General features: G+C 47.9%; 1 protein-coding gene across 1 annotated transcript in view; it reads left to right on the top strand.

Annotated features, from left to right (window-relative positions):
- Positions 1-14,054, top strand: part of SDK1 (sidekick cell adhesion molecule 1) — a 502,369-nt gene that overhangs the window by 384,950 nt on the left and 103,365 nt on the right. The window contains exons 30-32 of the mRNA XM_015427208.1: positions 3,147-3,279; positions 5,677-5,736; positions 11,191-11,292. Of these exons, the coding sequence (XP_015282694.1) occupies positions 3,147-3,279; positions 5,677-5,736; positions 11,191-11,292 (295 nt within the window). The remainder of the gene's footprint in view (positions 1-3,146; positions 3,280-5,676; positions 5,737-11,190; positions 11,293-14,054) is intronic.

Here is a 14,054-nt window from a genome sequence, read left to right as displayed (position 1 = left end):
CCTTCCCTTCCCCCTCCCTCCCTCCTTCCTTCCTTCCTTCCATTATTTATAGTCCACCTTTCTCACAGGGACTGAAAGTGGATTACCCATAGTGCGTCAGCACCCTCAACAAAATGGGACATTCAATAACCAAGGCATTAGGAGTTTAGAAGTCTGGAACCACCAGAAAGAACTGAAGCACAGCAGAAGTATTCACATGGCACATTAAGTGGTACAGAAATAACATAGTAGGATCCTACTTACAATAATCTATACGCCACGGGATAGACCACATACTCTAATCAGTTATCCAAGTAAGTTTGTGAGCCGCTTTTTGCAGTGCAACCCTATGACCTGGGCAGAAAAGCCCTCTTGAATCATTCAGTTATGCATAGTTTGTGGAAGGCCCAGAGAGCAGGAAGCTTTCCTGACTAGGGATGGGCACGAATTGTCTTACAAACCAACTTTCATGACGAACCAGGTCCGTTTGTTGGTTCGCAAACCACGATTTGTGCAATCGCATTGTTCGTGAACCACCCACGAACCATCATGTTTTTTGCGGTGGTTCGTTCAGTTTGTAAGAGGGTTCTTTTTAAATGCTTTCCCGTCACTCACTGAGGTGCATTGTGGCGGTGGCATGCCTCAGCAATGGAGGAAAGGCATGTAGGCCTCTTTAAATGTCTTCACTCACTGAGGCATGCAGCAGCCCACCTCAGTGAGTGAAGGGAAGGCATTAAAAAAAGCCACTCCCTGCAGAAGCTTCCCCCAGCTCACAAACCTAATGGACCATGAACTGGTTTGGTAGACCAAAAAGTTCTTTTCTTGTTGTTGTTCAGTCGCACAGTCGAGTCCGACTCTTCGCGACCCCATGGACCAGATCCCGCCAGGCCTTCCTGTCTTCCGCCGTCCTCTGAAGTTTGCTCAATTTCATGTTCGTTGCATCTATGACACTGTCTAACCATCTCATCCTTTGCCGTCCCCGTCTTCTTTAACCTTCAATCTTTCCCAGCATCAGGGTCTTCTCCAGTGAGGGCTCCCTTCTCATTGGGTGGCCAAAGTATTTGAGCTTCAGTTTCATTATCTGGCCTTCCAGGGAACAGTCAGGGTTGATTTCTTTTAGGATTGACTGATTTGATCTCCTTGCAGTCCAAGGGACTCTCAAGAGTCTTCTCCAGCACCATAGTTCAAGAGAATCTATTCTTCGGCGCTCAGCCTTCCTTATAGTCCAACTCTCGCAGCCAGACATGACTACTGGGAATACCATTGCTTTGACCATGCGTCAAAAGCAAAAGTTCATGGGGCTTCACAAACTGTGGTTCGCGGTGTCTGATGAAACACGAACCACCATTTTCCTGGTTCATGCCCATTCCTATACCTGACCTCCTTGGGCAGGCCATTCCACAGGCCCACGGTGGAGAAAAACACGTTAATGGGCAGTTGTTAATTCCCCCCTTTTTCAGGTGAACACCTTGACTTGGGCCCTACACTGATACTTTTTCTCTCTAAAACCCACTAGGGAAGATCCATCCATAAATCTCCCAGCATGACATCTATTTTCCACCCTAAAACATTAATTGAATTGACTGTGTCCGCCCCCACCACCACCCGTGTAGCTTCTGATCAAGATAATTCTCTGTAAACAGCCTCTGCACTTATTCAAATTTCTAATTAACCAAATGTTTTTGATGTTCCCTCAGGCTGTTCAGAAAGTTGGCCTGAGGCAAATGAGGCAGCACTCTGTCAAAATGCTTTCTTTTTGTGGTTCTCTGATGCCTCGAGATTGTCTTGAACCTGGAGAGTCAGGATAACATTTACAAAAGCCAGCGTAATGATATATTTCATAAATAAGTGGCCGTGTGAAGCAGAGGGACTTTCCTTGTTTTAGGTCCAGATGAGAGGTTGTGGAGGTTCTGAAACGAAGCCATGCCTTCTTATTTCAGGGGCAGAGACGTGTTTATTTAGGGATTTTCTAAGCTATCTTTCTACCCCTATCGAGGGGGGTTACAAAGACAAATGGAGAGAACAGTATATAAAACACATCCGTAAAATCAAAACACTTATGGGCGGGTTCATCAGCAGTGTTGCAGTTACCGTTATTTAAACTCAGACCAAAGGCCTTCCAGAAAAATCTTCCGCAGTCCTACAGCCCTAGTGCCAATTTCGCCTCCAAGGGAAGGGGATTCCACAGACGTGCCGCGATAAGGAAAACTCTGCAAATCGTTGCTCACTGGAGTGTGAATTTCGCCATTGGTACATGAAATGGGCATGTAATGAATACAAGTCTGAGGTCAGGCACCTTTCTGTTCTGAAGCGGAGTTTTAAAATGCTGGAAACTGAAGGGAGAGACTGTCACAGGCCTTCCTGGACTGCACCAACGTATTATTTAGGAAGACTTGGGTGACAGAACAAGCGGGGATCTGCTTGGAGCCAGTTTCTTCTGGTTGCGTATTCCGTATGGGCTAACACGGGGCATCGTGGTGGGGGGAGCATTTGTAGTCTGTGAGGATTCCGTCCCCCCTTTCCAAAATACAGTCTGTTCTGAGTGTCGTCGCTGGTGCTGATGACCAGTTCAGGGTTTTTATAGGGTTGCCAGCTCTGGATTGGGAAGTACCTGGGGATTTGGGGGTTGGAGCCTGGGGAAGGCGGGGTTTGGGGAGGGGAGGGGAGGGACCTCAGCACGATATAATGCCACAGAGTCCACCCTCCAGAGCAGCCATTTTTTCCCAGGGGAACTGGTCTTGGTTGACTGGAGATCAACTGTAATAACGGGAGATCTCCAGGTGCCATCTGGGGGTTGGCAGCCCTCCCGTTGTTGTTTTACTTTACTGACCACCCAAGTACCTAACAGTACTGCTGCAGGAGGAGGCCTCAGAGGGGCTGTTGAGGGTAACAAAGGTTTTCCAAGTCTGGCTTCCCCCCACAAGCATTTTCAGCTTGACTTCACGCAAGACATCCTGAAATATAACTCTTGAATTGTTGAGTGCAGCCGCTATATGGGTTAGCTGTGGGGATATCCAGCTTCTTTAAAAAAAACAAAAAAACAAAAGGCCATACGACTATTTCAATGGTGGGTGCAAACACTGACCTTGACCCGATGTCACTGTCGACTGATCATGGGTGCGCATGATGTCTAACCGTGCTTCATGTCAAACTGGAATTTCTCACAGCCTCCGAAAGCCGAGAGCCTGAACGGTCTCCTGTTGGGATATCGCATTTATTACCGGGAGTTAGAATACGAAAGCTCGGGACCGGAGTCCAAGACAATCAAAACCCCTTCGGCTTTGCGAACAGAGCTGACACGTGAGTAGCCTGTGGGCTTTCTTTGGGATGCAATCCAATTATTTACTACCCTCTCCTTCTTTGGCGGCAGAGGCTTTAAGGAAGGGGAGCCGGAATTATTACTTGACATTTGCATAAAAAGGGCAAATGCTAAAAATGGATAATAACAAACAGAGAAGGGGAGATGTCTTCGCAGAAGACTCACACATTTACTAAATAAAAGATAAATGTGAGACATTTCCAATGAGCTCAACTAGATGGATCTTTCCTCTATGATCCACCACATCCTCCATTTCCTGGTCTTTCTACCTTGTGGTCATTGGTAGCATTGTCTGAACACATGAAACCCTTGGTCCATCAAAGTCAGCATTGTCTACTCAGAATGGCAGTGGCTCTCCAGAGTCTCAGGCAGCCTTTCACATCACCTATGGCCAGATCCTTTAACTGGAGATGCTGGGAGTTGAACCTGGGACCTTCTGCATGCCAAGCAGAGGCTCCCACCACCTAGCCACAGCCCCTCCCTCCCCTCCCTGGGCTTGGAGGGGAGAGTAAAGTACAAAGGCCAAGAGGAACCCTCTTCCCACTGCAAAATTGCTACATGCTCCGTTGAGCGATCAAAGGTGTTGGTTTCCAGCCATGTACCAAATGGTCGAGTGACATCAACAAGACCGGTTCGAGGTCCTTTGTCGCCCCAAGCAACGTACACCCATCACCGCCGCTCAGGCTACCACCAGAGGGGTCTCACCCAAGCAGGAGGTGATGGCCATCACTTCCGGCATCGTCAGTTGGCTGGAGCAAGCCAAGTCCCTCATCAGCACACTCTTCGTTGTGCTGTCCTAAGCATTCACTGTGGTGGCTTGTCTAGAGAGCCAACCCGGATGATCAGTGGATTTCATCCAGTGTGTATGTATCAGTTTTCAGGTCCCAAGAGTACTGTTTCTGTTGCAAATCTCCCTACCGCCAGCACCTTTCAACGCTTGGGGAGGAACCGTGGCCTGGTGGTAGAGCCTCTGCTTTGCACGCAGAAGGTCCCAGGTTCAATCCCCGGCATCTCCAGTTAAAAGGATCTGGCAGTAGGTGATGGGAAAGACCCTGAAGAGCCGCTGCCAGTCTGAGTAAATGGTCCTGACTTTGATGGACCCAAGGGCAGCTTCATGTGTGTTCACACGAGTCTGAATAAAGTTCTTGCGAGGGTCCGTGGCTCAGTGCTTGAGCATCTGCTTGTCAAGTCAAGTCAGCCTTTATTGGCATAAAATATCAGTACCATTTATACATTTTAAAACCAGTTGAAAGCACACATATAAAAATCTAAAAGAACCTTAGACGCAGCTTTAAAGCCAAGGAGAGAAACTTAGCCACCTTCTCTGTAATGTCCGGGCTGAGATCACTTAAAAGTCTATGCACCTTAAGTGCATCAGAACAAGCACCCATACTGGTTAAAAGAGAATATAAATGTGTGATCCTTAGGTCCGTGTACAGATTACAGTGCAGGAGAACATGAGTGACAGATTCCACGCATTTCTTCCTACATGGGCAGTATCTGGCCAAATGAGAGACCTTGTTGAATCTGCCGAGTAAGAGATACGCAGCCATCGTCCCTGTTGTAAGGGGAATCTCAAAATTCAGAGGAGAGCAGGTCTTATTAGCTAAACTATATAAATTTTGGCGCTCCGAGTCTAACAACCTGTTTTTAATCTGTTGGAATGCAACCGCAAAAGGCAACATGGACAGGGATTCCAAGGAGAGACCCAATACTTTAATTTTCCCTTCGATATATGCTGACCAGTTTGAGAGGTTAAGCTCGGAAAGCATGTGATGTATGAGGCTCCCATGTTCAAAGTTATAATGAAGGCGGAGCCAGTATTTAAAGGTTGTAAGCCACGCACAAGTTTCCATCAGGGACGAGCCAGTTTCATGCAGAAGGTCCCACGTTCAATCCCCAGCATCTCCAGCTAAAAAGATCAGGCAGTGGGTGATGGGAAAGACCCCACCATGAGACCCTGGAGAGCCACTACCAATCTGAGTAGACAATACTGACTTTGATGGACCAAGGGTCTGATTCAGTAGAAGACAACTTCATGTGTTGATGTGGTAGGAAAAAAAGTACCACCAAATCCCCACGGAGCAGACCCCTTATGCTTACCCGTTGGACAACTCTTAAAAGCGTTTCCCCTTCCGATATATTTCTGCATTGTGCAGTCCCGCGTGTGGAGAGGAGGCCGAATGAGTCCTTGTGACTGATGATCTTTCGCCGCGTTATCTTGAAAGTGATGTGGCTTTTATTGCCTGTCAAGGTGCAGTCCTCCAGCATAAAGCCGCGCGCGCCGCACCATTTCCCGCTGCCTGCGCTGTACATCATTTGCAATAACTGTTTCCCTGCACTCTTTAACAACTTTCTGCTTTGCTTACCCCGAATAGCCCAAAGCAGCTTCAAGACCGTGAACAGCAGCTCTGTATTAACGACATATGAATTAACACGTAAGTGTGAGCGCCGGGTGTCGATAGTTGAAAACCCTTTTTTTGCCTTGCTTGGGAACGCATGGACTCCCAGAGCCCCCATTCAGTGAATCAAGCAAGAACAAACTTCAATTAATGTTTCCATTGCCCCCAAGTTCCTTGTTTGCTTAAATTGCTTCTCGATACATCAAAAACCTGTGGCAAAAGATTTTTTTTTTTAAACAAAAAGTGAGAGAAAGATGTACCGGATAGAGCCATGTTGACACTTACCAATACAGGGGTCATTTTGTAGAAAAAGAGGTGCAGGAGCTCATTAGCATAACTTATTTGCACAACTTATTTGCATATGCCACACCCCCTGGCATCACCGGAAGTGTGTCAGAAGGCAACACCCACCACTCAGGCTCCACTGGACTGTTTTGGATTGCTAGCTATCGGGGGAGGGGGAACGTGCAGATCTGTCCTCGCAGAGGAGGGAGAGCTTGTACCTGAATAAAACTTGGTCTTAAAGGTGCCACTGGACAGTTTTTGACCGGGGGGGCGGGGGGGCTCTGCAACTTACCCGGCTGCTACTTGCTCTGACTGAGGGCTGCCGGGAGCAGGGGATGGGGCTTGTTGTATGTGCCCCCCCCGGGCTCTTTACTGCCGGAGCTCCGCTCCTGTGCACTCCTGCAGGAAATGACCCCTGCCAATCGGTATGTCTGACAGCAAAGCAAGTGTGGATTTCCGTGGTTTCTCTTTCTAAAGCCATCCGAGGGTTTTGTTTCGCAATACGATTTTCTTTTGTCTGAATGCTGGGAATGTTCGGGCTGTCCCCGCAAGCAGTGGGCTGAATTACAAGAGGATCTGCCGAGTTCGGTATAACGGGTCTCGTTGGCAACGAAGGAAACACGGCTCAGCGGCAAAAAGGCCAGCTATTGTCTGGCAAGTCTGTTTCCCGTGAAACTAAGCTTCACCCTGGGAGGCAAGTCGAGAAGATTCAACCCACGCAGACTTCACGCACGGCCCTGCCGAGGGGATTTGACCATGCTCAATTGCAGCTTCTCCTCTTTTGTTCCCCAAACAAGTCTCAGACGTGTAGATCGGACGGGATTTTTTGGCCTCTAGTAAGAATGGGGTTTAATCTAAGATGCTGAAGCTCCCAGCACTGTTTCCTGGTACGCTAAGCTTTTTGCGTGGAAGGAGGAGTAGCTGCATAAGAAGGCCCCCAACCTTCCATATATTTTATTTCCATCCCGCCTTTCGACCCAAAAGCCGTACAATGGCAAAAATAAGCTACAGACGACCAAAGCCAACTTTTAAGAATCTCTTTAGACTCAGTAACCAAGTAATCAGCATTTCAGGAGGCAATCCATCAGTGTCATGAGCCAGTGTTCCCTCTAAACTGAGTTAGTGTGAGCTAGCTCACAGCTTTTAGCCTCCAGCTCACACAATTTTGTCTTAGCTCAGGAAGGATGGCTCCAGAGCAAACTAATTTATGCAGTGGCCAGATCGCTCGCTCACAACTTTAATGCCGGTAGCTCACAAAGTAGAATGTTTGCTCACAAGATTCCACAGCTTAGAGGGAGCATTGGTCATGACCCTAGACCTATAGTAGTGTGGCCTACAGGCTTTAGGGAGGCCTAGTGGCTCCAGGGAAGCCTCTATTGGAGTAGCTACCAGGAGCGCACAGGAGCGGAGCTCCGGCAGTAAAGAGCTCAGAGGGTGGGCACATGCAACAAGCCCCACCCCCTGCTCCCTGCAGCCCCAGGCCACAAGGAGCAGCCAGGTACATTGCAGAGCCCCCCCCCATAGATAGCAATCCAAAACAGTCCAGTGGCAGCTTTAAGACCAAGTTTTATTCAGATACGAGCTCTCCCTCCTCTGTGAGGGCAGCTCTGTGCGTCCTCCCCCCATAGCTAGCAATCCAAAACAGTCCAGTGGAGCCTGAGCGGTGGGTGTTGCCTTCTTCCAGTGATGTCAGAGGTGTGGCAGATGCAAATAGGTTATGCTAATAAGTTATGCTAATGAGCTCCTGCACCTCTTTTTCTACGAAATGACCCCTGGTGGATAGCATAGGGGGATCTTCATCCCTCTGGCCATCTTCTTCCAAGGAGTTTTCCTCCCAAGTGAAGGGGAAAGCAGGTCCAGAGAACATCTGACCATGATCTAAACCCCAAACTCCAGAGCAGGTCCATGAAAAGGTGGAGAATTCTGCAGTGAGGTTTCTGAAGAGAGCTCATCCGTTTCTCTCCCAAATAACCGATGCAAAAAGGCATGGATATAGATCAAGATACAGCATTCCGTGTGCCTTGGTGTTTAGTCATGCCGGCCACATGACCACGGAAACATCTTCGGACAGCGCTGGCTCTTCCGCTTTGAAACGGAGATGAGCACCGCGACCCTAGAGTTGGATTCGACTGGCTTTCGAGCAAGGGAACCTTTACCTTTATAGATCAAGATGGGTAGCCGTGTTAGTCTGTCTGTAGCAGCAGAAAAGAGCCAACAGTCCAATAGCACCTAAAAAGACTAACAAAATATGTGGCACGGGAGGAGCTTTCGTGAGTCCGAAGAAGCGAGTGGCGACTCAAGAAAGCTCCTCCCCTGCCACAGATTTCGTTAGTCTTTCAGGTGCTGTTGGACTCTTGTTCTTTCCCACTGCAGAAAGGCATGGGTTCAAGCTAGAAGTCTCGTTCTGCTAGGGGTCCTTGCTGGTATGTGTACGTAGCTCTCTTCCAACCGCTCACGGTCACTCCTTTTACGCCACCCCCTGAAACCTCCGGTCTCCTCTTCGTCATGAACTTTCATGAGCTTATTCCGTCCACTAAATCATTTGGTTCCCGGTACTGTGACGGCGTTCCCAGGTGACAGAGATTCCGTGGCATGCCCAAATGCCATTTTCTTCCACACCGGGTTGGAAATATATCACTGTTGGGTGGGGGGTGTGGATGTTGTTTCAGAACAAATGTTCTTGGACTATGAACTGGCAGGGGTTTCAAAGTCTCATAAAAACATCCGTTCCCTGCGGTAGATCAGACTGCTTTATTTATTGCGTTACCGAAACATAAGCAGTAAATCAGATATCATCAGCTGTCTGTCTACCTGAAACAGACAGGAGACATGCTGGCCTGTAACTCAAGATACGTGGGCAGAATACCCATAAATACTTCCAGAAACCTGAAATTAAGACTGCGTTACAGAGCTTGTGGAATATTCGCTTTGCTGTTCGGGGAGTTACAGTCTTGCTAAAGCGGTAACTCTCGGGTAGAGGGAAAACTGATTTGCAAATAGAGAACCTCTGCCATAGAATTTCATGATGTTGCTCTCCCGTCTGCCAGAATGCTGGTGGGTTCTCCAGATGATCAATATTCTCCGTAAAACAGGTTTTTCAGTGGCCTCCGTGAGAGAGATGGCCTGATTTACATATGCAAATCCTAGAACAGCAAGCAGTCCTTGGGCATCTCTCGGGGAGAATGCGTACACTGCTGATCCTTCTTGACATGCTTTTGGTTATTAATTTTGATGAAGCCAGGGGGCTCTCCCCACATCTGTCAGTGTAAGTCCCTGTATTTTCATGCAGAACGGTTGCCCGGTGGCCAAATGCCATGCAGGTGATTCCAGATGCTTTCTTGGTGTTTGTTCTGCGCTGAAAGCAGTGGTTGCTACGGGGAAGGAAATCTTCCCCCTCCTGTCGCCTAGAGTAGCACTCTTGGTTCTCTCATGTGCTGCTTCCCGCTCTTTTTCTTCTTAAGTTTTTAATTGAAAATTTAACATCAGATACAAAGACAAACCAGGGACGATAAACTGTCATAAACATGTATACAGGTAGTTTCCCTTGCTCAAAAGCCAGTCGAATCCGACTCTAGGGGGCAGTGCTCATCTCCATTTCCAAGCCGAAGAGTCTGTGCTGTCCGAAGACTTTTCTGCGGTCATGTGGCCGGCACTGCTGTCCAAAGTTTCCGTGGTCATGTGGCCGGCATGACTAGACGCCGAGGCACACGGAATGCTGTTGCCTTCCCACCAAAGCGGTACCTGTGTATCTACTTGCAATTTCTTGCTTTTGAACTGCTAGGTCGGCAGGAGCTGGGGCCAGAGACGGGAGCTCACTCCATCATGCGGGACTCGAGCCCCGAACTGCCGAACTACAGACCTTCTGGTCTGCAGCTCAGCATCTTAACCTCTGAGTCCCCGCAGCCCCCGCATAAACATATGAGGTCATAGTAAATAATCAAGTATCAATTAATTAACATAGTAGAACATCTATAACACAATTCTGTTCCAAGTGGTCTTTGTTTTGAGCCATAAAATTGAAAACAGGGTACCAAAAATTATAATAATCAAGAGAGGCAGAGTAAGGGTCTTTATTTGAGGTTTGTATCAGTATCCTTTCCATTGTGAGATAATCCTATATGTTCTTGTACCAAATCTTAAGAATTGGGGACGAGGGAGATTTCCAGGAGGATTGTAAACTTTGCAGCGGCGCATAATATAGAAACCCAATCTTTCTTAACTTGAATAAGCTTCCCGCTCTGATGACAATCTGCTTTTTACCTAACCTCACGTTGGCCTTTGTTGTATGGTGCATCTTAATAAACATTGATTTTGGCTCGGTCTAGACGTGCTGCAGAATGGGATGCTAAGATCTTGGGGGTGCCACCCCTTCTAGAATGGGTTGTACCACTTCAAACTGTAGGTGGAAAGAGTCAAATTTGTAATGCTCTCCCATATTAAACAAACTTAGCACATCTGGGGGAAAGATTCTAGCCTAGACATTTTGCACGCTGTTCGAGTTTCCGGTTTACAGAGGGTTACGTGTCTCGGACAACTCTGAACAATTCTGTCTCTCACTTGAAGTCTTTACCTTTAGATGTGCTGCAGAATGGGGTGCTAAGACCTTGGGGGTGCCACCGCTTCTAGAACGGGTTATACCACTTCAAACTGTAGGTGGAGAGAGTCAAATTTTTAATGCTCTCCCATATTAAACAAACTTAGCACATCTGGGTGAAAGATTCTAGTCTAGACATTTTGCACGCTGTTCGAGATTCCAGTTTACAGAGGGTTACCTGTCTCGGACAACCCTGAACAATTCTGTCTCTCACTTGAAGTCTGAAGTGGTACATTCCGTTCTATCATCTCTTATTACCCTGCTCTCGTGCACATGTAGACCAGGCCTTGGATTAGGTCCAGATTAACTAGTAAGGCATGCATAGAGGGCTCATTTACATTACTAATAACCTAGACGGACAGTCATTTTGTCTTCTCACAGGCCTATTGAAATGGTATTTTGAGGGAGGGAGGGAATTCTGGTACAGGGTTTTCAATATCTTCCCCAGACTACAATTCCCAAGATTCTTTGGGGAGAGCGATGGCCGTTAAAGCCATGTAACTGGATATTTGTTCTTCGGTTTATGAGTATATATTTTAGCCCATTGGGGAATGTGTATAATCAGTGTTACGGGTGATGCCGGCTTGTAACCCAGTTATTTAAATTTCTAGAGCTGAAAAAATACAAGAGATATGAGGTGGTCGTGACAGCCTATAACATTGTCGGGGAGAGTCCGGCTAGCACCCCCGTGGAAGTCTTTGTCGGCGAAGCAGGTAAGTCAGTTGGCTGCTTAAAATCCTATAAAGTCATGTAGGAATAAAATATAAAGAGTTAGAATAGTAGGAATTGATAAGAGTCTGGATAGCCATCTAAGCTGCTTGCTGGGACTGAGGCAAAACCCAAGGCAACCCCAACAGAGACTTCTGCATCCAGCCTCCTGAGTTCGAGAGCATGCATTGATTGTCATTTGACAAGAGCACGGCAGGAAAAATGCAGAACGGGGTACTGGATGCAGAATACTGCTTCCTGATTTTTTTCATTTTTTCATGTAAAGAAAAGCATGTGTCTCCATCTTCCGGTGGCGAGGATCTACTCACAAGAGCAGCGGTTGCTGAAATCTCAGAAATCAGCTGTCATGCTGATTGCTACAATTTCCAGTTATGGGGGGGTCGTTTTAGTGGCTCCCTCAGGACCACCCAGACTTTTCTGCCCCTTACCAGGAGTAGCTGAAACATGCATACATTACGCAAAACAGTTGGGATAATCTTACGTAAATTACGAGTAGTCATTTGTTTGCTGAGGGGCACGTTGCAGAATCTGTCTTTTTCTAGGTGCAGAATTTTAATAATATATTTGTGTTGATTCTTTAAGTGGACGATTGTTGTAATCGCACTTATTGTTGGTACACACCCTGAATCCTGACTGCTGGGAGAAAGGGAGGTCACGTAAGGACAATACATACACACGTACACACATACATACATAAAACTGGTGGATCACAGGTTGGGAAGTCATGGCCTAGCTCAGGACTCTCCAAACTTTTTGAGCCTGTGGGCACCTTTGGAATTCAGCCAGAGTGTGGTCGGCCCAGCCACAAAATGGCTGCTGAAGGAGGTGGAGCCAGACAGGAAATGGCTGCCGCCGCTTACTTTCAGTCGCACGGTGAAGAGTATGTGATGTGGTGGCCGCTGCTACCAAAGCAACGTTTCTAAAAATCTGCACAGCCAATGAAATCTCCAGTGGCCATTCGGAAGCCTTGCCAGGCAAAAGTTCCGCCCACTTTCTGCAAACACTTTGTGGGCAACAAGGAAGGTGTCGGTGGGGGCACCATGGCGAACGCCAGCACCGGGTTGGGGACCCCCGACCTCCCTCTTAGTGCATGTTTTCACCACAGTCAAGCAGGGTCTTGCCCTGAGGGGCAAACGGCATTTCAATAATCTTTAGCTTAAGTAGGGAGAGGGTGTGACTGCATCTGCTTTGGAAGAGAAAGAGGGCTAATCAGGGACCATAGATCAGTGACAGAGTACAAGCTTTGAACGCAGAAGGTTCGGGTCTGGCAGTGACCTCTCTGCCCGAGACCTTGGAGGACAGCTGCCAGTCAGAGTCAATGGACCAGCGAGAGGTTCATCTCCATATAAAGCGCCACCGAATGTTCGTCTCACGTACGCGAATGCATCGGCGCCTTTATACCAAGGCAGACCAGCTACTGACTGGTGGCCGCCCGAATGTTCGTCTCACGTACGCGAATTCATCAGCGCCTTTATACCAAGGCAGACCAGCTACTGACTGGTGGCAGCTCTCCAGAGGGTCAGGAGGTGGTCTTTCGCACCACCTACTGCCAGATCCTTTTAATTGGAGATGCCGCCAGTGCGATCGAACCCGGACCCTTCTTCCTGCCAAGCAGATGCCCTGCCGCTGAGCCACGGCCCCTCCTGCCGTCTCTTGCTGCGTCCTAAATCTGGGTTTCTTTGCCCCAGAGTGGGCTGAAGTGGGTTTGCCGCTGTGTTCACAGGCTTGCATTTACGACTTCCCGTAGCGTCCCCCCGGCCACGCTGATCTGTGCTCCCAACTTGTACGACTCCGTCTCCTTTCACTTCTCTTGCCCTCCTGTTTTTTTTATTATTTAACATGCAAAGGTTCCATTCTGAGCTCTAGAATTATTTCCATTACGCTTTCATTAAATTCGAGATGTCTCGGGCCTTCAATGAGGTCTTCGTTCTCCCTGACCTTTCCGCTTCTAGCAGTGCTGTTGACACTTCCCTGCCTTTCCCCCTCAGACTCTCTAAATCAGTCCGGGTGGCTGAGTTCACCCAGAATGCTTTGGGGCAGCTAGATATTACTGAACCATCACGAGTTGCCGAAGAAGAGCAGTTTTTTATACCCCTCTTGCTTTACCTTACGAAGTCTCAAAGCAGCTTACAATTTGTTGTCCCCTGACCTTTCCGTTTCCAGCAGTGCTGTTGACACTTCCCTGCCTTTCCCCCTCAGACTCTGTAAATCAGTCTGGGTGGCTGAGTTCACCCAGAATGCTTCGGGGCAGTTAGATATTACTGAACCATCACGAGTTGCTGAAGAAGAGCAGGTTTTTATACCCCTCTTGCTTTACCTTAAGGAGTCTCAAAGCAGCTTACAATTTGTTGTCAAAGGCTTTCACGGCTGGAGTTCATTAGCTGTTGTTGGAGGAGCTTTCCTGAGGAGGTTCTTTTGTATAGGGATTGTTTCCTGAGGAGGTTTCCTGTTATCTGAGGAGGTTCTAATCTTACAATTGTTGGGGAATTCAGCCTCCCGGTCAAACAGAATTCAGCGACTGGGGGGGTCAACAGCAAACTGACACAGAAGCCGCTTTGTAAAATGCAAGGGGGGGGGATGAGAGTCCCCAACCATCCAGAGAGTGAAGGAGGGGGGGGTCTCTCTGAATAAAGCACCAGGCGATCTTATATACCCTAAAGTGAACAACTCATTTTTGGCAAAATATGTTATGACATGAAAGGAAGCATGGCGGTGGCTGCTGTTTCTGTTCTTGCAGTTTCCCGGG

This window comes from Gekko japonicus, unplaced genomic scaffold, assembly GCF_001447785.1.
Source record: "Gekko japonicus isolate JY-2015 unplaced genomic scaffold, Gekko_japonicus_V1.1 scaffold1021, whole genome shotgun sequence".
In the NCBI taxonomy this organism is placed as follows: Eukaryota; Metazoa; Chordata; class Lepidosauria; order Squamata; family Gekkonidae; genus Gekko; species Gekko japonicus.
This window is presented reverse-complemented; position numbering and strand designations above follow the sequence as displayed.